At 32.6% G+C, this 25,738-nt stretch overlaps 2 protein-coding genes and 1 long non-coding RNA gene across 8 annotated transcripts in view; 1 reads left to right on the top strand and 2 right to left on the bottom strand.

Moving 5' to 3' along the window:
* hlk (hulk) overlaps positions 1–8,998 on the bottom strand; it is a 50,484-nt gene extending 41,486 nt beyond the window's left edge. For 3 of the 5 annotated variants that reach the window (XM_088039955.1, XM_088039956.1, XM_088039958.1), the window contains exons 1-2: positions 8,650–8,998; positions 1,081–1,263 (exon numbers count right to left, since the gene is read on the bottom strand). In XM_088039955.1, coding sequence (XP_087896081.1) covers positions 1,081–1,263; positions 8,650–8,788 — 322 coding nt within the window. In that variant the 5' untranslated portion in view covers positions 8,789–8,998. The remainder of the gene's footprint in view (positions 1–1,080; positions 1,264–8,649) is intronic. The other 2 variants (XM_088039959.1, XM_088039957.1) reach the window with 1 other exon arrangement.
* Positions 8,999–13,123: 4,125 nt separating this feature from the next.
* Positions 13,124–17,633, bottom strand: LOC148172223 (uncharacterized). 2 transcript variants are annotated; one of them, XR_015770261.1, is made up of 3 exons: positions 17,400–17,633; positions 15,464–15,572; positions 13,124–15,391 (listed from the first exon to the last, which is right to left on the bottom strand). It is a non-coding gene; the product is annotated as an uncharacterized LOC148172223 (long non-coding RNA). The 2 variants fall into 2 exon arrangements; XR_015770260.1 differs by having other exon boundaries at positions 17,404–17,627.
* Positions 17,634–17,674: 41 nt separating this feature from the next.
* Positions 17,675–25,679, top strand: IntS10 (integrator complex subunit 10). Its single transcript, XM_088038977.1, has 12 exons — positions 17,675–17,942; positions 18,171–18,238; positions 18,289–18,422; positions 18,471–18,586; positions 21,843–22,171; positions 22,216–22,409; positions 23,812–23,985; positions 24,141–24,328; positions 24,789–24,959; positions 25,045–25,194; positions 25,277–25,371; positions 25,490–25,679. Exons 1-12 carry the CDS (start codon positions 17,811–17,813, stop codon positions 25,647–25,649), a joined length of 1,911 nt encoding a protein of 636 aa, XP_087895103.1. The 5' UTR covers positions 17,675–17,810; the 3' UTR covers positions 25,650–25,679.
* The last annotated feature ends 59 nt before the right edge of the window (positions 25,680–25,738 follow it).

Here is a 25,738-nt window from a genome sequence, read left to right as displayed (position 1 = left end):
AAATTCTTAGAGAAATTCGCTTATTTCGATGCAAAACGACGATTTCTCGCTGATTTTCGCCGTTTGCTGGCTTGAATTCGCAAAGAAAAGCTCAAAATCTACAAAACTACCAGTTTTTATCAAGATTCAACGGCTGAATTGCAACAAAACAGCACAAATCTGCACGAAATCATCAAAATTCTTAGAGAAATCCGCTTATTTCGATGCTAAACGAGGCGATTTCATAAAAAAAAATGTTATTGCTTAGAAAATCGTAATTTCTAGACACATAAAATTGAGTTTTAAAATTACTTTAATGCCAACGCAGCGCAAAGAATAAATACATTTTAGACAACTGCTTGATGAGGATGAGTTCTTATTTTTTAATAATTTGTTTATGGACCAAAAAAATTAGAGGGTGGAAATTTTTGAAAGGAATTTTTTGAAAAACACAATGAGTAACTATTAAAAATTTGGGGGATTACGGTCTAAAACTTGTCTTTTAAATCTGCTAGATTATAAAATTATTGAAGCAACGAGCAGATTTTAGAAAATGTCATTAGTTAGTACAAAAATTTTATTTAACAAAAAAAATTCTAGAGCTGGTAGTACAGTGGCGGTCAAAGTAAAGTACGTCTTGGACCACATTTTTTCAAAAATTGAGCTGTGTAAAACAAGCTTCTAAAGTAGGCTTATTGATTATTATCTTTAGATTCTTTTTAGATTTGTTCTACATTCTACTCAAATTTTTTTAGTTATTTTTAGCCTATAATCTTGACGTTTTTCATGCATAGTTCCACCTTGCAATCAAGCTTAATGGGAAATTGCACAATGTTTAATAGGACGTTAAATATTTAGAATTAGAAAACTTTTTACATCCAGGCTAGTTTTATTAAATTCTGCGTAGAATGCGTCCTAAATTTATCTCGAAATTCCAAATAGCCGAATAAATTTATTAGCATAAATTAAATAAACGCGAAGAACCAAAAACAAACACAAATAAAAAATTTCCTATTTTCGCTCGCTCCACTCGAATTGATAAATGCTTCCTCTTAGCTCGCACGTCACCGAAATTTCTCCCTATTTTTAGAAATTCCTCACCTTCGTAGATAATCGGCTGTTTTTCTCTAAAATAGGTAAGTGCGGGGAATTTGGTGATGCCATACTGCTTCGCCAGTCGTTTGTCGTTAATTTTGACGAAATCCACTCCGAAAGAGTCCGTGTCGTCGTCGATTTGCTCCAACTCTTGCAGCACCCGGTCGCACGTGGTGCAGCTGCGAGCATCTAAAAACAAGAGGAACAAATCAAACAAGTATCCATGAATGTGAATAATGAAACTGCATTTCGTTTTGTATGCCAACATATTAATTTAAATTTTGAGTGAAGGTCGCAGGTTTGGAGCAGAGCCAAGGTATTGCCCACCTGAGGTTTATACACGGAAGCTGATTTTCGATTTTCAATGAGATTGGAAAATTAAGGTGCTAGAAATAGATTTGTGTTAAGTGTCTTAATAATTCAACACATTTTGTTGGTTGGTATGAAAACTGGCGTCGGGGTTCTGGGCTTGCATCAACGGATTTGCAAAATTTTTGACAACAACACCTATTTTCAGGTTGTTGAATTTGAAGTTTGTTTGCTGGGTTTCTGCATTTTTGTCGTTTTATTGCCAAAGTGAAACATTTTTCGACTGTACGTACATGGAAAAATTTATTTTCTTCACTTTTTAATGAAATTTTGCCAAGTTATGGGACTATTTGATCATTATCTGATTATTTTATATTTATATTTTATAATTATATTATTATATTATATGATTATTTTGGAAAGCTAATTAATTTAGGGACCTATAAAACTCATCGCTAGGGTAAGTTTTTCCCATGATATTTTTGAAAAAGTTTTTAGTGATTTTCATGTGCAATTTTGCATATAACTAAAGAATTTTTACATCGATTTTCTATTCTAATGCACCATTCAAAAGATAATTATCTTGCCTTTTGGACGTTCTGACAGATGCATTAATATCTCTTTTCATTTAGAAGTGACAGGACAAAAAACATTGAAAAGTTACTTAAAAAAACAAACCGCTTATTTCGATGCAAAACGACGATTTCTCGCTGATTTTCGCCGTTTTCTGGCTTGAATTCGCAAAGAAGAGTTCGAAATCTAAAAAACCACCAATTTTTATTAAGACTCAACGGCTGAATTGCAAGAAAACAGCAGAAATCTGCACGAAATCATCAAAATTCTTAGGGAAATCCGCTTATTTCGATGCAAACCGACGATTTCTCGCTGATTTCCGCCGTTTTCTGGCTTGAATTCGCAAAGAAGAGTTCGAAATCTAGAAAACCACCAATTTTTATCAAGATTCAACGGTTAAGTTGCAAAAAAACAGCAGAAATCTGCACGAAATCATCAAAATTCTTAGAGAAATTCGCTTATTTCGATGCAAAATGACGATTTCTCGCTAATTTCCGCCGATTTCTGGCTTGAATTCGCAAAGAAAAGCTCAAAATCTACAAAACTACCAGTTTTTATCAAGATTCAACGGCTGAATTGCAACAAAACAGCACAAATCTGCACGAAATCATCAAAATTCTTAGAGAAATCCGCTTATTTCGATGCTAAACGAGGCGATTTCATAAAAAAAAATGTTATTGCTTAGAAAATCGTAATTTCTAGACACATAAAATTGAGTTTTAAAATTACTTTAATGCCAACGCAGCGCAAAGAATAAATACATTTTAGACAACTGCTTGATGAGGATGAGTTCTTATTTTTTAATAATTTGTTTATGGACCAAAAAAATTAGATAATTTTCGCCGTTTTCTGGCTTGAATTCGCAAAGAAGAGCTCTAAATCTACAAAACCACCAATTTTTATCAAGATTCAACGGCTGAGTTGTAAGAAAACAGCAGAAATCTGCACGAAATTATCAAAATTATTAGAGAAATTCGCTTATTTCGATGCTAAACGACGATTTCTCGCTGATTTCCGCCGTTTTCTGGCTTGAATTCGCAAAGAAGAGTTCGAAATCTAGAAAACCACCAATTTTTATCAAGATTCAACGGCCGAGTTGCAAAAAAACACCAGAAATCTGCACGGAATCATCAAATTTCTTAGAGAAATCCGCTTATTTCGATGCAAAACGACGATTTCTCGCTGATTTCCGCCGTTTTCTGGCTTGAATTCGCAAAGAAGAGTTCGAAATCTAGAAAACCACCAATTTTTATCACGATTCAACGGCTTAATTGCAAGAAAACAGCAGAAATCTGCACGAAATTATCAAAATTCTTAGAGAAATTCGCTTATTTCGATGCTAAACGACGATTTCTCGCTGATTCTCGCCGTTTTCGGTTTGAATTCGTAAAGAAGAGCTCGAAATCTACAAAACCATCAATTTTTATCAAGATTCAACAGCTGAATTGCAAGAAAACAGAAGAAATCTGCCCGTAATCATCAAAATTCTTAGGGAAATCCGCTTATTTCGATGCAAAACGACGATTTCTCGCTGATTTCCGCCGTTTTCTGGCTTGAATTCGCAACGAAGAGCTCGAAATCTACAAAACCACGAATTTTTATCAAGATTCAACAGCTGAATTGCAAAAAAAGCAGAAGTCTGTACGAATTCATCAGATTTCTTAGAGAAATCCGCTTTGCAAAATTTTTGACAACACCTATTTTCAGGTTGTTGAATTTGAAGTTTGTTTGCTGGGTTTTTGCATTTTTGTCGTTTTATTGCCAAAGCGAAACATAAGGCTTATCTTGATTAATAAACTTCATGTAGGTGAGTATGCCAAAATTTTGGGCATATATTTTTATTTAATTTTTTTGACGCTGTGTAATAATTTGGAATGAAAAGAAAATTAGCAATTGCTCTACATTATCTTCACTACAAACAGTCTTTGCTGTAGGATTTGTGGAACCAATGACCATTTTATTTATTTTTTTCATATATTTCTCAGTTATGTTAGATTTTATGCAAATTGTCTTTAAAATTTGAGTAAAAAATGATGTATCAAGTTAGTGTCCAAATTCAAATCGTCAAAATTGAAAACTACGTTTACACCAAACTGGCAAGGTCTTGTGTCACAAATGACATCTATTCTTTAGTTCGCTTTAGATTTTTATAAAAATTTTGTTATTTCGATGTTAATTAACAATTTGTAGGGGCAGTTTACATACGCTAAGTTAAGTTTGAAGTCATTAATTTCGATTAAATACTTAACATGACGTTAAAGTGACATGTGATCGTTTTTCCGCCAATCAAATGTCAGCAATCGTCAAATTAGTCGCCAACTATAACACGCCCCCCTTAATCAAAATTGACCTTCATGCAAATGAAGCTTTTTGAAAATTTGGTGTAAACGTAGTCACAGTTATGTTGAAAATAATTTTAATGACCGAGTGTTTCCACAAAAACTCAAAAATCGATAAACATTGCACTACTTAGGCGTCGCGACGCTAAACTAACGGTAATAAAAAACAAAAATCCGTCAGGTTCTGGAGTTTGATAATTTACAAGGTGTTTATAAATGTTTCTAATTTCGATTTTATTAAGGTCATTGACCTCCAAAACAGCACACAAATTGACACAATTGACATTTATGCAGCGACGCCAACTTGCAAAATATAACCTATTCTAAATGTCACGTTAGACTGCCTAGACATTCATAAAGGTTTCCGCAAATGGGTATCACATATGCCATGAAAAATGGCGCACAAAACACATAAAATATATTGAAAATATCAGTTTAAAGTTTATAGGAAATAAAGAAATTTTGTGAAATTTCGAAAAATTTTTAATTTGCAATTAGTCCAAATAATAAATAAGGTAGTAAATAATAAAAATATAGTAAACTGCATTGATTTATCGATAAAACTGGCAAAGGTATAAAGTTTACTTGAAAATGAAAAATTTTTGATTCGTCCAAAAAAAAATGTTTTTTGTATTTTTTTTTAAATTTGGCACAATTGTTAAACCAAAATTACATTGTTCTATAAATCAAAATTTTTCAAAAATTTCGATCTTTCGTAAATAACGGTAATAAGTTCGATGCAAGTACATAATTAAAGGCTATTTTTCCTGCAGAGGATTTTTGTAGGCGCCAAATTTAAAATCCGACATTGTGATTGGTCGTTCAGCAGAGCGAGTTAATCAATGCTGATTTTTTATGCTCCTGCTATTCCTGCGAAATGTCAATCAAAAACTGTCACATTTGTCAGATTGTCAGCAATAAAATTATTTTTGTTATTTTCAGGTATTTTATTACAACTTTATGTTTTTCATCATTATACTTTGCAAATACTAAAAAACTTAGTTGATTGTGGAGCCATCTATTGATTAAAATTGACATGCATCCACTACAGGTATCTAAAATTGCAGATTTCTAAAATTGCTCCTTTGTAAATCAGCAAATTATCTGCAGGAAAAATGACGTATAGATAGTGGCATCTTTATATGTAAATGATTTACCGGTGAAAATTTTTCTAAAATTTTGATTTCGTGCTTAAATGTTTGTAATGATACACATTTATTAAACTTGCTTTATAATTAGAAATTCAAAAGTTGCGAAATTTTGTGGAAAATAAAAAGTTTTGCTCTCTTTCTAAAAATCAAAATTTTTAAATTTTCGGCTTTTGTTCCAAAATTTTGAAAAATGGCACAAATAATGAATAAATAATAAAGGAATGTGTTGAAAACGGTATTTTTAAAGTTTATTGTTTTATCATTAAAACATTGAAAGTTATGCAATTAAAAAAAAATAAAAAAATTATTTTCGTACAAAAAACTCAATTTCGAACAACTTTGGTCTTTAATTTTAAAATTTTAATACTCTAAAAGCTTCATTGCTGCATTGTTAAAACTGCCAAGATTTCCGAATTTAATGAAAATTCTTGATTGTTTAAACATATTTTGAAAATTTTTATTTCGTGCTAAAAAGTTTTCATAAATCGGTAAATTAGTTATTTATTGTCATGTCATTTATTAGTCATTTAAGTGTAAAATTTGATATTATTACTGCCTTCAAATTTCTTCTTTAGTTCCTCAAATTACAAAGATTAGACGTAACATTTTTTTTTAAACTTTTTTTCCTGTGAACTGTGGCATATGTCAGATGTCAGCAATAAATTTGTTTTTGTTATTTTCAGGTATTTTTTATAACTTTATGTTTATCATCAACATATTTTGGAAATACTAAAAAACTTGTCAGTTGCTTGTGGAGCCATCTATTGATCAAAATTGACATGCATCCACTACAGGTATCTAACTTATTCCTTTCAATCCCGCTGAGTTCTAAAATCGCTCCTTTGTAAATCGATAAATTCTCTGCAGGAAAAATGACGTATAGATCTTTAAATGTCAATGATTTACTGGTGAAACTTGCAAAATTACTAATTTTTTATTAATAATTAATTAAACTTGCTTTATCATTAGAAATTCAACAGTTGCGGAATTTTGTGGAAAATAAAAAGTTTTGTTCTCTTTCTAAAAATCAAAATGTTTAAATTTTTGGCTTTTTTTCCAAAATTTTGAAAAATGCCACAAATAATAAATAAATAAAGGAATGTGTTGAAAACGATATTTTTAAAGTTTATTGTTTTATCATAAAAACATTGAAAGTTATGCAATTAAAAAAAAAAAAATAATTTTCGTACAAAAAACTAAATTTCGAAAAACTTTGGTCTTTAATTTTAAAATTTTAATACTCTAAAAGCTTCATTGCTGCATTGTTAAAACTGCTAAGATTTCCGAATTTAATGAATATTCTTGATTGTTTATATAGGGTGATTTTTTAAAAACGGCAGGCGTTGTAGAATTTTTATTTATGAACCGATTTCAAAAATTTAAAAAACAAATTAAATAGTTTTTAATTTACTATAAACTGATGATTTTAGAATTTTTCTAAATGTCTTAGCATCTTTTGGGCAATATTCATAATATTTCATAATTTGGAAGATAATAATCTTCTTGATTCAGAAAAGTGTAGTATGTTCTACTTTTACAAAAAATATTTAAAAAAAAAATATTAAAAATGAAAAAGTTTAGGCAATAAAAGTTAACAAAATCTAGGTGCGTGATGTCAAATAACACAATACCGTTATTGTAATGTCAAAAAGCAGCAAATAACAGAAAGGATTGGCAATCTTTTTTGAAATTATTAATAACAAAAGACAATAATAATTACAAATCAGAAAAAACATCTACCTAATTTAATTAAATACTGTTGAAACGCCATACCGTTTTTTTCATTGCACAATTGACACCATGCCTAGATTTTATTAACTTTTATTACCTATTTTTTCTCAATTTTGATAATATTTTTAAAAATATTTTTTCGTAAAAGAAGAACTTATTACACATTTCTGAATCAATAAAATTAATATCTTCCAAATTATGAAAAAAAAATGCGTACCAATTTAAAATAAGAAAGTTTAATATTGCCCAAAAGATACTAAGACATTTAGAAAAACTCTAAAATTATCAGTTTATAGTAAATTAAAAACCAATTAATTAATTTTTTTTATTTTTAAAATCGGTTCATAAATAAAATTTCTACAATGCCTGCCGTTTTTTAAAAATCACCCTGTAGATATTTTCAAAATTTTTATTTCGTGCTAAAAAGTGTTCATAAATCGGTAAATTAGTCATTTATTAGTCATTTAAGTGTAAAATTTGATATTATTATTGCCTTCAAATTTCTTCTTTGGGTTCTCAAATTACAAAGATTAGACGTAAAAAAAATAAGAAATTTTTTTTTCAAAAGGAGTGAATTAAAAAAAATGCAAATTTGCAAACAGAAACTGCAGCAACCCACAGGTTGAGAAACGCTGTTCAAATGTCTAGTTCGCAAGTAAAAAGCTAAAAATAACCCAATCTGATGAATTAAAAATTCAGTAGGTTTCGAAGTTAGTGGAGCAAATTTCTTAGTTCCGTTAGCAGGGTAACTAATTATTTGAAACTATTCTTTAATAATTTCACGTGTTTTAGATAAGTTGTTGGCAAAATGAGCGTCTATTTTGTAACACTGACTAATGACTTTGGAAGGAAAACTGAACCGCGTTCAGTTTTTTGAATGTATAGCAAATATGAATGACAGGTCGTAAAATGAATTTCGATTCGCAGATAAAAATGTTTTTCTACATTCGATGGTCTAAAAATAGTGCAGTGTTTGTCTGAGCATCTGATATCTTTTCAGCGGCTACAATGGGATGAAAAACAACGGAATTTGCACACCTACGTCTATTTCAAAATTTTCACTCAAGTCAAAATCCTGAAATAAAAACTCTAAAAATATTCCTTCCGTTGTCTTGGCATTTTGTAACTAAGGAATAAAAAGTGTTTTCTTATGGTTATTTTTGACCGTATGGTTCATCCGAATCACTGTGGTGGTTGGTGTCGAAAACGAACCGCTGCTCGCCCCAATTTTAGCCCATCCGTGCTCCTATTTATACTGGCTTCATTATGCAGGTTGTATTTATTTTTACGGTCGGCAAAGAGTTTTGGGTTGCATCAGTTGTGCGGGAGGATGTCCGCCGTCGTGGCCGTCCAGCAGGACACTGAGGCGCGCCAAATCGGGATATGGCACGTTCTCTCCCGGATCGACACTCTACACTCACTGAGCGCGCACCAACACCCGCTACGTGGGGCGGTAAACGGGGGCTACTTACACCAAAACACGGCCACAAAGTCCTTCTCCTGTAACACGCGCTCCAGCTGCTTGGCCGTGACCTCTTCGATGACGGGCTCCTGGGTCGACGGGACGCGCTTGGCCGTCGCCAAAGCCACGAGCAGCAGCCACCACCACATGCTGCCGTCCACTGAACGGAGGATGAGGCGTCGCGCCGCTCATTGCCCCACCACGACGACGACGATGCTGAACGTTGAGATGGCGTGACGTGGAAAACGACGCCGGAGGAGGAGGAATTATCAGGCAAGAGCCCCAGGTGGCTCGCTGGCTGGGATGAGGGGGAGAATAGGCAACTCATTATACAGATTGATGCAAAAAAGTACAATGGAACTTCGATAATGAGGATCCAAGCAAGCCTTTAAAACACGCACGACGAGTTTAAGAGCACGACGCGTCAGCGGACCTTTAGGACCACTGAAAAAATTTGAATTTACACAATAAAATTACCAAAAGTGAGTGAAGATATTAAAAGGCTAGCAGAACATGCAGAACTGCGATTAATTCTGAATCTACCCGACGCTTTCCGACGAACTCCATGCGATTATGGCAAACAGTGGTATAAGCATCGATGATCTTCGAGTGTGGCTAGTGGCTATATTGAAGACGCAACTTCAAACAAAATAGTTGTTTTCAAACGCATTGCTGGTGCTCTGAACACATCGGTTGCTAAATCAACTTCATCAAGAGCTATGGACGTCCAACAGAAGAATGAAAATGAAAAAGCTTCTACTAGTTATGAATTAGAAGCAACAAACAACAGTAGCCAGCGTAAAGTGGCGGGCTTTGGAATGTCAAACAATAGTAATTGTAATTTTCATGTTTATTTATATTATAAATAAAAATTGGTCCTGACATTTCAATATTTCTTGTTACCTAGACAATTTTAAAACTTTAGTTTTTGCACGTTTTGCGTGTTTTAATTTAGGATTATGATGCAGATATAATAAAAAATTAAATATTCTAATTTAAGTATCACTATTTTCTTTAATTTTCTAAAATTTTGAGTTTTTAAAAAATTTGGATTTTTTTTAATTGACTGAATTTCCATTTTTTCGTAACTGCCTATAATTCCTTATTAAATTTTTCTTGTATTCTTTTGAGAGTAGCTACATTTTTGGATCTTCTAACTTTTCTTCAGATTAACTTGGCCTGTTTAATTTTTAGAGATTCTCAGTGATTTTTTTTTGATACTATGTATACATTTTTTTCGATTCTACTTGAATTCTCTAAATTCTCTTTAGATGTAACTTAATTGTCTACATTTTTTACTGTTTTTGATTTTCTAGATATTTCTGCAAATTGTATTTAAATTCCTCTTTAATTTTTCAACCTTATCTGGATTCTAGATTCTGTTCAATTATACATACTTACTAGTAAACAAATTGTGAAAAAAAGTTCATTTCTAAATCGGAATGGCCTCCTAATTCAAAATCTGAATCCATGGAATTACTGGACACTACTTTGGAAAACCAATTTAATAATCTTTCGAACGATCTATAAGACTCATTGCTAGAGTTGGCACAATATTTTTGAAAAACTGATCCAAAAAAAATTAAAACTTTTTTAATTCTGGCGATTTCATAAAAAAATGAAGACATTGCTTAAAAAATACTAATTTCTAGACACATATTGAGTTTTAAAATGACTTTAATGCTAACGCCTCGCAGAATAATACATTTTTTTCATTACTAGCTTGAAAATTAATGTATTATGTTGCTTATGAATTCATTAGCTACTAGAAGGTGTTTATAAATGTTTTTAGCATCAAGAGTGGCTAAGAAATGTCAAAGAAATTTGCCGCTTATTACAAATGTGGGTTTCGATTTTTCAACTGACATTTTCAGTTAACCTCAAACATGAAGCAAAGTTAATTTTGAGAAATAAACTGTTTTATAGTTTATCCGGTGAGAGATTGGGATATTTCGACAGTTCACATATAGGTTGGTAGCAAATTATGCTACAAAATACACTAAAAACACTAAATTCCTACGCGAAATGGGTTGACAGGGTTGTCAGTAACTGGGGTTATTTTGTTATTTTAAATTTCGCGCGTTTGGTACACTTTTTATCACGTAGGTTTAGTGACTTTTCTGTCATTCAATCTCTCACCGTACAAACTATAATTGTGGTTTAAAACCTGAAAATCAAAAATTTGGACACAAAACTGTAACTGAAACGTCACTGACGTAAATAACATTATAAATAATTTTCAAGAAACATGAAAACAAAGCGGCAAAATAGTACGACAGGAATTCCAGAGCCATCCTTGATCCTAGAAACATTTATAAACACCTTGTGTTTTTTTTTTGAATAAAATGCGTTTTCAATCTTGTAAAAACAAAAAGGTTTTTATGTGCTATTATTTCAGAATTAACAAACATTAATTTCAGACCCCAAGTTTTCAAATCTCAGATTTTTCTCAGAATTTTAGATTGAGGCGGACATTATTTTGACGTATTGTGTTCAAAATTCAAGTCTAAAATGAATTTGCAAGTAAACCAAATATCACAAATTTTCAAAAGCCAGATTTACACCTGTTTGGTGTAAATTTTTCCATCATTATAATTTTATTTTGCCCTTCTTCATTCGTCAAAGACCGATGAGAAAATCGAATTCCTTTTGTGCCGCTCGCATTTTTCTGTGCTCTGTCACTTTGAACTCATGTCGATTATGTCACTTGTCAAACGTCAAAATCGCCAATAGGGAAAGAATTTAAACAACAAACAGAGAAATTAAGCAGACGTTGAGTCAACTTTATCCCTTCAGCGATCCAGTCGTCTTAAATCAGTGTCTACTTCATAATTTTTGAAAACTATTTTGAGGTTATGTAACCGTTTCATTCATTAAATTCGTAAAGTGGCAATTTTTAATTTGTACGGAAAACCATAGAGGCGACTAGATGTAAATCTTTATCAAACACGCTGTATTTTTATTTATACAAGGTGTTTATAAATGTTTCTAGCATCAAGGGTGGCTATGGCGCTCATTACAAATGTGGGTTTCGATTTTTCAACTGACATGGAGTGCGGACACTACCGCCTGTAAACTATGCAACCTCCCACTCTGGAGGATCAACAAACCAATTAAATACCATTGAAAGCGTTGTTTAGATGCAGTATTTAATTTTTTTTGACTGTGTTTTTACTATGGTGAGGTTGAATCCTTTTAATATGTATTATTTATGAAATTTCGGGTTATCTAGTGGTCCAAAATTCGCTTTTATACAAGGAGTTTATAAATGTGGCTATGGTTAAGGGTGAAATGTCAAAGAAATTTGCCGCTCATTACAAATGTGGGTTTCGATTTTTCAACTGACATTTTCAGTTAACCTCAAACATGAAGCAAAGTTAATTTTGAGAAATAAACTCTCCTAGTTGTAATTTAAAACCAGAAAATCAAAAACTTGGACACAAAACTGTAACTGAAACATCATGAATGTAAGTTATATTATAAATAATTTTCAAAATAGTTATATTCACTATGAAAACAAAGCGGCAGAATAGTGCACGACAGGAATTCCAAGGCCACCCTTGATGCTACAAACATTTATAAACACCTTGTACTAGTTAATAGTAGAAAATTTCGTCAATTTTCGAAAATGAAATTTGAAATTTATCACATTCATAAAACATTTTAAGTCGAATCTATTCGAATCTATATAACACTCGCAACATTGTAAATTATAAGTACCGCCTACTGCGATTTTTTTAATAGGGCCGTTTCCCAATATTTTGCTTCACGTTGAAGATATCGATAAATATTATTAAGAAAAGTTGCTTAGAATAATATTTCAGATTTTTAGACCAAATTTTACTCCATAATTCACATTTTCCTTTTTTTACTTTTCGAATTTTAAAATCAATTAGCAGTTTGATCATTAATTTGTCTACATTTGTTGTTAATTTTTTAGTTTTTATGCGGTTCAAACTCCTCCGACTATATTTTAATCATTCACGTTGATTTTCATTCAAAATTTTGAAAAAAAAAAACAAAAATTATACATATACACACAATAATCGACAGTTTTAAGGTTAACAGTTTAAATGTTTTAACTGGGCGGCGGGCGTTGGCTTAAATTAAGTTAGTATAATTATTATTGATTATCAAATTAATTAAAAACTAAAATTACAAAATTAGAATCTCTAATTATTTTATTAGATTCCCCCCCCCTAGATTTTCTTTTCTATTTAGGTTTAATTTATAAATTATTGCATAGATTCTCTCTAAATGCTTGAATTTAATTTGCATCAATAAAAATTTCAAAAATTGACTAGTTTAGATACTATCTTGGTTTAGTTTAAACCTTCTAAATTTTTTCAAGACGTTTTAGATTCACTTTACTCGTTTAAAAAAAATCGATTTGAACTGAATTTCAACAAGAGCACAATTACATCGATCTCCAATACATCGGAGAAAACATCGATTTTGAAAAATAGTAAATAAAAAACTCAATATATATGTTAGCATAGTTTATTGTGAAAATAAAAAAAAAACAAAAATAAATAAAAACCTAGTAATAAACAAAATAATAAGTACATAAATTATAAAAAAAACAAATTCAAGATTAATAAGAATAAACAAAATTCAAAAATTCCCTTAAATTAAATTCCAGTTTTCTTTATTTAGACCGCAGCACAAGTAAATCCCGCCTTGCTTTGGTTCTATACGTTGACAACCAACCAAACGAAATATCACCAAAATCAAGAGGGTAAAATAAAATACATACATCAAAACGGCAATTATCGATTTTTAATGATACATTGAAAATAAAAATATATGTATTAATAATCGATGTTTTTTGGCGAAATCGATATTAATAAAAAATCAGATTTTCTAAATTTCCCTTTATCTGTAATTTCTCTTTAGATTTTTTTACTTTTGGATTTCCTAAATTATTTTTAAATGGTTAAGTTTAGATGATTCTCAGTGATGATTCTAGATTCTCCATAGATTTCTTGTGGCGCGTCTCTACAATCTTTGAATTCTGTCTTGATTCGCCTTATACAGAGTGAACCCGAATAAAGGGCAAATATTTTAAGAACAATATCAGACACGGCAGTTTGAAATGATGGCCAAGTTTTCGAGAAAAAATTATGTTTAAAGTTTTCTGCAGGGCAATTCCAATGCCAATGTCAGTCCAGACCAACGAAAAGTTGGAAATAAAAACGCTAATAAAAAAGTTCTTAAATTCAATGCCATAAGTTTCTAATTTTTTTAGTGATTAGAATCTTTGCACTTTATTCGAGTTCAGCTTATTATTATGCAGGCTGATTCGCAAAACATTACTAATCTGATGAACGTGAAAATGTAACCTGATATACATATAATTTTGATGCAAAACTAGAATTTTTTATTGCATGCATTTATTTATTCTGAAATTTGGACTTTCCGGGCATCTGTATTATGTAGTTTAGATTCTAATAAAACAATTGAACAGTGTTACGCAACAAAGATCCAGCCAGTGTCTTCTAAAAATGGAGTTTATAACCATAATTTTACGCCTTAATTTTACCGATTCCGTAGTGCAAAATAGCAGTAACACTAATGTAGCACCTCAGTTGGGCTATTAGCTTTAAGAACTTTTAGGTTCATGTGAGGCTTGACAGATGGTGACAGTTTTAATCGATTTAATAACGCGAAGAAACACACCAAAATATTTTTTTGTAGGCTGGATCTTTGTTGTATAACACCATTCAATTGCAACTATGTCAATGGAAATTTGTCTTGGTTCTGCCCAATGCATTTATCTGTTACACATGACGATCAAAGGCTGCAGAAATAACCATTGCAATGGCCTTTGATCGTCATGTACAACAGATAAATTTCCATCCCATTGCTTTTATCGACGAGTAGGTTTTCACATACCCGTTCTGGATTTTGTTTCATTATGTATACAGGTGTCCGGAAAGTCGCGCACCATAGATGCCATAGATCACCGGAAAAATGTTAAAAAATCCATGTCTTCAATTTTGCGAGATATGATGCATTGAAGAGTAAAAGTTTAATACCAAAATTAGCGTCCATTTCAACACAAGATCGAGATGTTTACAGTCGAATTCGTCTAATCTGTCCAAAAATATTTCAACTTTGTTTCCTTTGAGCACAAATTCTTTAACTCGCTTGGTCAGAGTGTCACTGAAAGTCAACATGAAAAGCCTAAGACTCCGACGGAGAATAGTTGCTTAAAACAAGCATTATCATCATCATTCCTCAAACTCTCCTTTTGTTGCCTGTCCAAATAAGATCTTTTCGCCTCCTAGATTTTTCTTTAACACTTTCAGCGCTAATTCAATTATCGATTTGTTTCTGTCATTCACACACAGAATTAGAGGTGTCTTTTGTAAATACAATGCAACTTTTGATGCTGTCATCACTTTAGAATGGTTTTGAGGAAAGGTTCTTCGCCATTTTCTACGATGGTCATTTCAAACTGCATAATTGCGTCCTTCACATACATTTAGTTTTCTCATTGTCCTCATCGTTGGAAAGACATTTGATAAGAGGAGAAAATGTCAGTTCAGTTAATGTAGCAATAAAATCGTGCCAAAATGTGCTTTGGTTGAAACAGAAATCTGCGGACGACTCCATTGTTAAAATATTTGCTGTTGGAAGTTATTTAAAGTTTTTGATGTCGTCGTTGGTACTTAAATTGAGAACGTAGCGAAGATAGATGCCTTTTTCAAAATCTCTGTACAATCCGGTCGCTTAGGAAAAGTTTGAAACTAAAAGAAAACCAAGAGAATGATTAACCACGTTTTTGTTTTTTTTTTTATTTTTATTGTGCTACAACTTACCCCTTTTGTGGCGGTACTTTTGTCTTTGGAAAGGACGTTCTATGAACACGAGAAACGGTTACCTTGATATTGTTGTTTTCCATGAATGGTCACATTTAATACCTGATATCTGAAAAAAAAATTGTGAGAAATCCGCTTATTTCGATGCTAAACGACGATTTCTCGCTAATTCGCGCCGTTTTCTGACTTGGATTCGCAAAAAAGAGCTCGAAATCTACAAAATCACCAATTTTTATCAAAATTCAACGGCTGAATTGCAAGAAAACAGCAGAAATCTGCACGAAATCATCAAGATTCTTAGAGAAATCCGCTTATTTCGATGCTAAACGACGATTTCTCGCTGGTTCTTGTCGTTTTCTAGCTTGAATTTGCAAAGAAGAGCTCGAAATCTACAAAATCACCAATTTTTATCAAGAGTCAACGGCTGAATTGCAAGAAAACAGCAGAAATATGCACGAAATAATCAAAATGCTTAGATAAATCCGCTTATTTCGATGCTAGATGACGATTTCTCGCTGATTTTCGCCGTTTTCTGGCTTGGATTCGCAAAGAAGAGCTCGAAATCTACAAAACCACTAATTTTTATCAAGATTCAACGGTTGAATTGCAAGAAAACAGCTGAAATATGCACGAAATCATCAAAATTCTAAGAGAAATCTGCTTATTTTGATGCTAAACGGCGATTTCTCGCTAATTCTCGCCGTTTTCTGGTTTGAATTCGCAAAGAAGAGCTCGAAATCTACAAAACCACCAATTCTTATCAAGAGTCTACGGCTGAATTGCAAGAAAACAGCAGAAATCTGCACGAAATCATCAAAATTCTAAGAGAAATCCGCTTATTTCGATGCAAAACTACGATTTCTCGCTGATTTTCGCCGTTTTCTGGTTTGAATTCGCAAAGAAGAGCTCGAAATCTACAAAACCACCAATTTTTATCAAGAGTCAACGGCTGAATTGCAAGAAAACAACAGAAATATGCACGAAATAATCAAAATGCTTAGATAAATCCGCTTATTTCGATGCTAGACGACGATTTCTCGCTGATTCTTGTCGTTTTCTAGCTTGGATTTGCAAAGAAGAGCTCGAAATCTACAAAACCACTAATTTTTATCACAATTCAATAGCTGAATTGCAAGAAAACAGCAGAAATCTGCACGAAATAGTCAAAATTCTTAGAGAAAACCGCTTATTTCGATGCTAAACGACGATTTCTCGCTGATTCTCGCCGTTTTCTGGCTTGGATTCGCAAAGAAGAGCTCGAAATCTATAAAACCACCAATTTTTATCAAGAGTCACCGGCTGAATTGCAAGAAAACAGCAGAAATCTGCACGAAATCATCAAAATTCTAAGAGAAATCCGCTTATTTCGATGCTAAACGACGATTTCTCGCTGATTCTCGCCGTTTTCTGGCTTGGATTTGCAAAGAAGAGCTCGAAACCTGCAAAATCACCAATTTTTATCAAGATTCAACGGCTGAATTACAAGAAAACAGCAGAAATCTGCACGCAATCATCAGAATTCTTCGAGAAATCTGCTTATTTCAATGCTAAACGATTTCTCGCTGAGCTATACATAATCCTGAAACATGCTAAGTATATTTGCCTAAGAATTTCTAAAAAACTTCATTAGTAACACCTATAATATAAAAGAATCTTACGAATAAAAGAAAATGCAAAGATCTTTCTAAAGAATTACAAAAATCTCTAAGAAGTTTTTAGTATTTCACAGAGGCTTTAAGACACTTTGAGAGAAACTGAAACTCTAACTATTTTCAAAGATATTAAGGATTCACTAATCTTTTAGAAAGACTATTATGGGACTTTAAAGACCCTTGGAATCTTTCAATTCTATGAAAATATCTAGAGATGTCTGCGGTTCTATAAAGATCATAAAAGGTCTCATTCAAATTCTAAGAAATAAGTGAATCCTTCGTACCTACCAAGTATTGTGTTAATTTTCCGATATGCCACACTTAGCAAGTCCAATTTTTCCTTTTCTTCTCTCAGAAATTCCAATCGTTTATGCACATTTCACAATTTTGACAGCTTTGACAGAATATGCAGTCACGTGTTTGGATCTTTTCAGCAGTGATACCACCCTACAAATTTTTCTCCCCGTCTAAAACCTAAAATTACCCATAATATCACAGCGAATTTTGTTCAAATCCGATTCCACGTGCTCATTAAAATGAAAAATGCATTTTGTTTGCATAAAATTCCACCAAACTTCCAACGGCAACTTCATATTGTAAGAACTGTCAACGTCAATAATAGATGTGAAGATAGGCTCTTGACAGTTGTGTTTCGCCGGCGTGTTTACAAATAATTACTTTCTTGGTTCATTGAAATGGAAGTTGATATATCAGATGAAGACTACGTTATACAACAAGCGAAAGCATCTTTGCACCGAAATCCCTTGTCAGCCAAAGCATGGATGATAACCGCCAAGACTCTGTACCCCAATAATTTCGGCGTCCAGGTAAGCAACTGGGAGAGAGCGTTGAAAACAGGGTGTCTGGTCGCCTATGGTTTTCGTACCGTATGTCGTAGGGCTCACGATGGAATGTTACGTTGATTCGGTTAACTGGAACGTATGTCTTGATGTACACCATACATATTCACTGTCACCATTTCATTTTTCCACATCGAGTTAAGACACGCGTTCAGCCAGTTAGATAAATAGTTTCATTTAGTGATTTTAACTTAGTTTGAAGCATACTGCATTGAGAAAAACGCTGGCCACGTAAAAGAAGCTGCCCGATGTTTCAGTGACTTGTAAGTGCTCAAATCAACCTGTAACATCTTCTTTTTATTTTCTCTTTTAGGATAGGGAAATTCCAAAACCAGGCAGAATTGTGGAAAGAAATCGAGAAAGTTACGTTGGCTCTAAGAGCAGAAAGCGATACCAATGAGCCTGAGAAGCAGTTTTTGTGTGAAATGTTCAAGCATATATCTCCAGGTATTGTGTAAACGTGCTATTTAAAGTGTTGACTTAATTTTTTATTAGATGTCCAACACAAACTGTTATTGTGTACAGCAGACCATTGTGAAGATACCATGGAGCATTGCCGGTTGCTTCTTTTACTGTTGCAGAGGTTTCCTACTGCTATTTCAAGTTACGGGGTATGTGGTTCTGTTAATTTCCATTAAGAGTTGGGGCGGCGTGTCGTAGCTAACATCTGTTGTATCACATGAGCCACAAAATTTTTGTTTAGGGTAGGCCATGAAAGAGAGAGACAAACATGGAAGTCATGTCGGAATGAGTGCGGGCATTACCGCCTGTAAAGTATGCAACCTCCCACTCTGGAGGATCAACAAACTGTGCCGGTCCATTTAAATACGATTGAAATAGTGGTTTAGATGCAGTATTTAATTATTTTTTGTACTGTAGTTGGGTTGCAACTTCTTAAAATGTATTGCCTTAATGATAATTTTGATCAGTGAATGGTAAATGTTTAATTCCAGCCAGAATACAAGCTGGTATCTCTATTAATTTTTGGCATATTAAGTTAAATGTTAAAATCGTAAAGTTCTTTTTGAGGGATACTTATATGCAACTTTCAACTTTGCAAAATCCATGACGATACTAAAAACAGCAGATATGGTGAATTCAATATACATATTAGAATTTTTTAAATATAGCTATTTTCTTGTAATTTACTACGCGTTAGGAATTTCTCTAAAAGTTAGAGTTAAAAATTCTAAGAGAAGTTGCTTAGAATCGAATTTTAAATTCATTTATACCAAATGAGGAGTTTTTAAACGAAAAATTACCAATTTTTATTTTATCACATTCAGTTCTTTGAAGCAATAATATATTGTATAATAAGAATATGTGAGCCAAAATGAGCCATGAATTCTTTAGTACATACAATGTTGTCCGTGCTCTCTTACACAATTTTGAACCACTTTCAACTTTAAATTTTGAGTTCCCATTTAGTATAATTTTATACGAACTAAAAAATAAACAAAATCATTAATTTAGTAGAAATAAACAAAATAATATTATTTCATTATCAATAATTAACGATGGAATTTAAAGATTTTAATATTTAAAAAAAATAGGAAATGAATTTTAAGTTGAAATTTTGTAAGGAATGTAGAGCAACTTTTCTTAAAAATCGAAGATGTCCGACACCAAGGAAAAGTTCACTTTATTCAAAAACTCGTGGACAATCTATCATTTCCAAATTCTTTCTTCTAAAATTAACAAAGATAAAAGCTTATTCATTTAAAGTACAAAGCACTGTGTTATTTTTTTGTCTAATCTGCAGATATTTTAATTTTATTTTAATATTTATGGTCAAACGACAAAAGCCTGTAACTTTTTTTGCGATTTATAAAATATCAAATTTGGAAAGTTGTCATTCGTTGGCGTTTTTGGACCACTAATAACGCCAAAAGTGTCCTAAAATAAACAATTACTACTGAAAGGCGGTATAGATAATACATATTAAATGGTTTCAACCTCACCAAAGTAAAAACACAGTCAAAAATAATTTAATACTGCATCTAAACAACGCTTTCAATGGTATTCAAATGGTTTGTTGATCCTCCAGAGTGGGAGGTTGCATACTTTACAGGCGGTAGTGCCCGCACTCCATTATAAATAATTTTCAAGATAGTTATATTCACTATGAAAACAAAGCGGCAAAATAGTGCACCACAGGAATTCCAGAGCCACCCTTGATGCTAGAAACATTTATAAACACCTTGTATTTAGTTCAGTTATTATGGGTTTAAACTGTCGTAAAAAAACAAGATATAATAATTCTTCCTTGTTTCTATCGAACAATTATTTTGATCTTGTCGAGAATACTTTTTATTGTTTAGTTAAATAATCATTTAATTACAGTGCGTTTTATTAACAGTGCAGTTTTGCATGATTTAACACTTCTTTTTTAACTATACCGAAAATCATGTACAAGGTGTTTATAAATGTTTATAAATGGTCTCACATATGTATTAAAAATCGATGTTTTTTTTTGGTAAAATCGATATTAATAAAAAATCGATGTAAAAGTCCCAGATTTAGTTCAAGAGAATTTAGAGAATCTAAAAGAATCTAAAGTGAAACTATAGGCAATCCAGATAAAATTTATATTATCCAATGAAATTCGAAAGAATTTGTAGAAAGTCAAAGAAAATGTACCAAAGAAAACAGAAAAATTAGAGAAAATCTGAAGGATTTTGAAAGAACTAAGGAAAATCTAAAAAGAACTCAAAGAGATCCTAGAGAAGAAAATCTAAAAGAATCTGGAAAATGTAAAAAAATCGAATGAAAGCCTAATACAAGGTGTTTATAAATGTTTCTAACATCAAGGGTGGCTATGAAATGTTAAGGAAATTTGCCGCTCCTTACAAATGTGGGTTTAGATTTTTCAACTGACATTTGTAGTTAACCTTAAACATGAAACAAAGTAAGTTTACAAAAAAAAACTATTGTAATTGTGATTTTAAACCTGAAAATCATAAACTTGGTGACAAAACCGTAACTGACATAAGTGACCTTATAAAAAAAATTCAAAATATTTAAATTCACTATGACAACAAAGCAGCAAAATAGTGCAGGACCGGAATTTTAGAGCCACCCTTGATGCTAGAAACATTCATAAACACCTTGTATTTACAATAAAAAAAAAAAAAATTATGAGAAGAATTATTTTGACGGCAGATTGACATTGAACCCGCGCTGGTGCACCAGGAAGAATGAGGTTAACTACAAATGTCAGTTGAAAAATCTAAACCCACATTAGTAACGAGCGGCAAATTTATTTGACATTTCACACCCACTCTTGATACTATACTATATTTCAGAATTATTGACATCTCGGTAGGCCATGCCTGTGTAAAACGCCTCTAACAATAATGTGAACGACTTTTAGCATTTTAGTTCTAAAACTGTCAATGTAACATTTTGAGGTTATGAAGTAAATTACTGTTTTAAGCTAATTTTATTATATTTATTTATTATATTTTAAGCTAATTTAAAAATTTAACCCTAAATAAAAATTTTGTGGATCACACGTTATAATAATACAAGGTGTTTATAGATGTTTCTAGCATCAAGGGTGGCTATGAAATGTCAAAGAATTTTGCCGCTCATTACAAATGTGGCTTTAGATTTGTCAACTGACAGTTGTAGCTAACTTCAATCATAGAGCAAAGTAAGTTTTGAAAAGAAATATCTTCTAGTTGTGGTTTAAAGTAAGTAAGTTTAAGAAAGTAACATTATAAATAATTTTCATGATAGCAATGTTCACTATGAGAACAAAGCGGCAAAATAGTGTACGACAGGAATTCCAAAGCCACACTTGATGCTAGAAACATTTATAAAAACTTTGTACATGACATTACCTAATTAGAATGTAATTTTTAGTCCCGTTTGGTGGATACTTTAATAAGTGCCGAAAAACACAGCCACGATGGAAACTTCCCCTTAAACGCCTACAGAAGACTCCTAGTGTGTGATCTACTACCCCTCCTGGCCACCGAAAATGCCAAAGTTGACTTATCGGCAAAGCTTCTCCAGAAACTACTCTATAAAGCCGTCGAGTTTTATTCCTGCTCCATTAGTCTCTCTCCAGGAGTTTCTTTAGACGCCGAGACAAAAATTGAGGACCCCTGGAAAAAATTATTCTCAGTTATCGAGTTTATTGGGAAACAACTGGAATGGGAACCTTCTCTCGTCAACTTCAGCAACAACTGGTGAGGACATTTCCTGTAGTTCTCGATGTGATTAGTATTTGCAGGAGCAAAGACAGCTACTGGCAGAAGATCGTAAGTTTTTGCCAGACAAGAAGCAACAACTTGGATGATAAGCAACTGTTGTTTTGTTCATCGATTTTTTTTCTTCACTGTTTGCACGAGTATACAGTGAGTTTGTCGCCTGAGTCCAGTCCTGGACGACCACATGATGTCTACGTTCTGGTGGAGGCTTTCACTGGTAGGACAGCCAAATTGCATTTTTATCAAACTGTTTCTGGAAATTTGACAGATGACTGTTTAACTCAAACTTTTTTCATGTACAGTATGTCCCCGAATTGAGTTCACAAGGGGAAAAAAAGTTTATTTTTCATTTTACAAAAAAATGACAAAGGAATGACATTTTTTGCTTATTTCAAAACAGATAAATCTGCAATTAAAGTTTCAAAATTATTAGTTTTATATATTCATATATAAATTTTTTATTATTTTTGTTTATTAAATTTTGTAATCGTGTTTAAATAACAGCTGGCTGTGGATTTGAAATATCAAATAGTGCGTTAAAGATTAAAGAAAAATTTACCCAATAATGTGTAAGTACTAAAAAATGGAAAAAAAAATGCAATTGCATCCTTAACAAATAGACGGATCATGCGCTTATTACCTCGACTGTCTTATTGAACAAATAGACAGATTATGTACCTATTTCCCCGACTGTCTTAATTAACGAATAAACAGATCATGCGCTTATTACCCCGACTGTTTTAATTAACAAATAGACAGATCATGCGCTTATTACCCCGACTGTTTTAATTAACAAATAGACAGATCATGCGCTTCTTACCCCGACTGTTTGAATTAACAAATAGACAGATCATGCGCTTATTACCCCGACTCTCTTAATTAACAATTAGACGGATCATGTACTTATTCTCCCGACTGTCTTAATTAACAAATAGACAGATCATGCGCTTATTACCCCGACTGTTTTAATTAACAAATGGATGGATCATGCGCTTATTACCCCGACTCTCTTAATTAACAAATAGACGAAAAATGCGACTTAAAAAAAAAGATACATGTTCTTTGAAACAAGCGAGTGCCAAAACAATCAAGACAGGCTAGTTTTTATTTATAAAATTTTGTAATCGTGTTTAAATAATAGCTGGCTGTGGATTTGCAATATCAAATAGTGCGTTAAAGATTAAAGAAAAATTTACCCAATAATGTGTAAGTATTAAAAAAAAAATGGAAAAAAAATGCAATTGCATCCTTAACAATAATTGAGAAAATTCGAAACAGTCTTAAAGAATTACGAGTTCGAATTGAACTATGTGCTAAAATAGGTAATGGGTCAATCAAATAGTGGAAATTGGTTTGAGTTAAGGAACAAATTTCATTCCTTTGACATTTTTTGCAAAATTAAAAATAAAAAAGTTCTTCGTTATTTTTTGTTTTTGTCGATTTTAAGAACACAGCTTGATAATATTAAAGTTTTAATTAAAGATTTATTTATTTTAAATTAAGCAAAAAATATTATTCCTTTGTCATTTTTTTGTAAAATGAAAAATAACGTTTTTTTCCTTATGTGAACTCAATCCGGGGACATACTGTATACAGAGTGTTCATGAAGTTTTTTTTAGATTCTACTTTACCGAGTCCTGCATCTGAGCCCAAAAGTAAAAAACGCAAAAACGACGACTATTCGTCTCCGTACATTTCCATGGAAAAACCAGAACTGAAAAATATTCACAGCAATTTTCTAATGGTCGTCAACTGTTGGGATCTCTTCCACTCATCGGAGCCGTTCCAAAGAGGTTTGATGCCATCATTAAAACTCATCGAGTTGGCGTTGTTCATTTCGTTTGTTCGAAAAAGTCGTGCGGAGTTGTTACAGACATACGCCGACTGGATGACTGTTTTAATTAAACATCCGATATGTTGTTTTCGTTGTGACACTTTCTTTTCGCAGAATTTTCGATGTTGAATGGTTTTTTGAAAATGAAGACGTGTTTTACGAATTTTTTGATCGATTACGCCATTTACAAAGGAAAATATGAGGAGGCTTTGGTTGACCTTCAAGAAATCAGTGATAAAAGTTTGTTGGTAAACAAATATGTCAACACCGCCGGGATTTTATATTTCATGAAGAATTATAAGGTATACCAGAGCTCGTTACTATCGATCCACTCATTAAAAAGTTAAGTTGGCAGCAGCTTTTAGGGATTTTTACTCGTAACAGTTGTCAGCAAAAGCATTTGACCTTGACGCAACTGTGGCAATCGTTTTACGCAAGATTGCCAAAATCTGTATTGAAACCTTTCTTTTGCAACAAATTTTTAATTGATTGTTGATTAATACACTCAACTTTGACAACATGTTAACCTCAAAAATCGCCACCTTCAATTTTCCCCTAATTTTCTCCCTAATGAGTTGAAAGCCAGATTTACACCCAAAATTTTTCGAAAATCCACACAGGAGAGTGGACTGATAGCAATGAGTTGGACTTTAATTAGTTATTAGAGTTGTTTCCTGTGGCCACTGTGTCTAATAAATCATAAATCGACAGTTGTCAATTTTGACATTAAATGTGCTGTGTATTAAACGTTTGTATTTTCAGTCATGCTTTGAACACATACTGCTCACAATTCCGTTGCTGCCGAGGAACTCTTTTGGAACCTTAACAAACGGGCTAACTGTAGGAGGCAATCAACGACATCTGCATTACTTACCTCTAACTTACACGGCTGTTCTTCAGTACTTCACGAAATTATTACTCAGAAGTATAAAGGTACAGGTTTATGTCAAGCTAAGACATACGTTCTCAACATGCCTGCCAACTAGATGAAAAAAATTCAATTTTCTATTGTTTTTAGGAGAACATGATCAAGCATAATTATAGTGAGTTAGCTATAGGACATATTCTTACTTTGGTACAGCTAGATTGGCCTCAAGAAGAAGAATTCGTGCCGCCATTGATGAATCAGATTCAACAACATGGTTCGTTTAATTATATACTATTTCAGGTGAGTCTCGTATGTAAAGATTCATCCCTGTCTGTTAAAAGTTTAATTTGTGCACTCGGAATATAAAATACCATTTTTACAGAATTACATCATTAATGTCGACATCTTGGAGGAAATTACCTATTTGTGGACGAATCAAGGCGGCCAGATAACCTTGGACATTATTCCACACATGGGGTAATACAGGGTGATCAAATAAATTACTTATTTAATGGACGTATGTCTTAACTTGACAGTCATTGAGAAACAGCCAACTACCTAATTACATTGATCACACTATAGAAAACTGTTTCAGGCAACGGCGAATTGGAACTAGAGGAGCCGATAAGGGCGCAAAAGAAGAAATAAAGCAAATTATCAAACGTCAAGTCGCTAGAAGTAATGAAAACGTCAGTGAACTTCTAATAAGATTTATTACACATGAAAGAGAGTTGATCTTTCAAAGTCTGATGTAATTTTAGTAAATAAATAAACTTGAGCTCAGACACACGTGCGTAAGGTGTCAGCCGACCACCGCTTCCTCTAGTAACTTAGTAACACCTCT

This window comes from Gnatocerus cornutus, chromosome 6, assembly GCF_029298725.1.
Source record: "Gnatocerus cornutus isolate USDA-ARS CGAHR chromosome 6, icGnaCorn1.1, whole genome shotgun sequence".
In the NCBI taxonomy this organism is placed as follows: Eukaryota; Metazoa; Arthropoda; class Insecta; order Coleoptera; family Tenebrionidae; genus Gnatocerus; species Gnatocerus cornutus.
The sequence above is the reverse complement of the archived record's forward strand: the minus strand, read 5'-3'. Positions and strand labels throughout refer to the sequence as shown.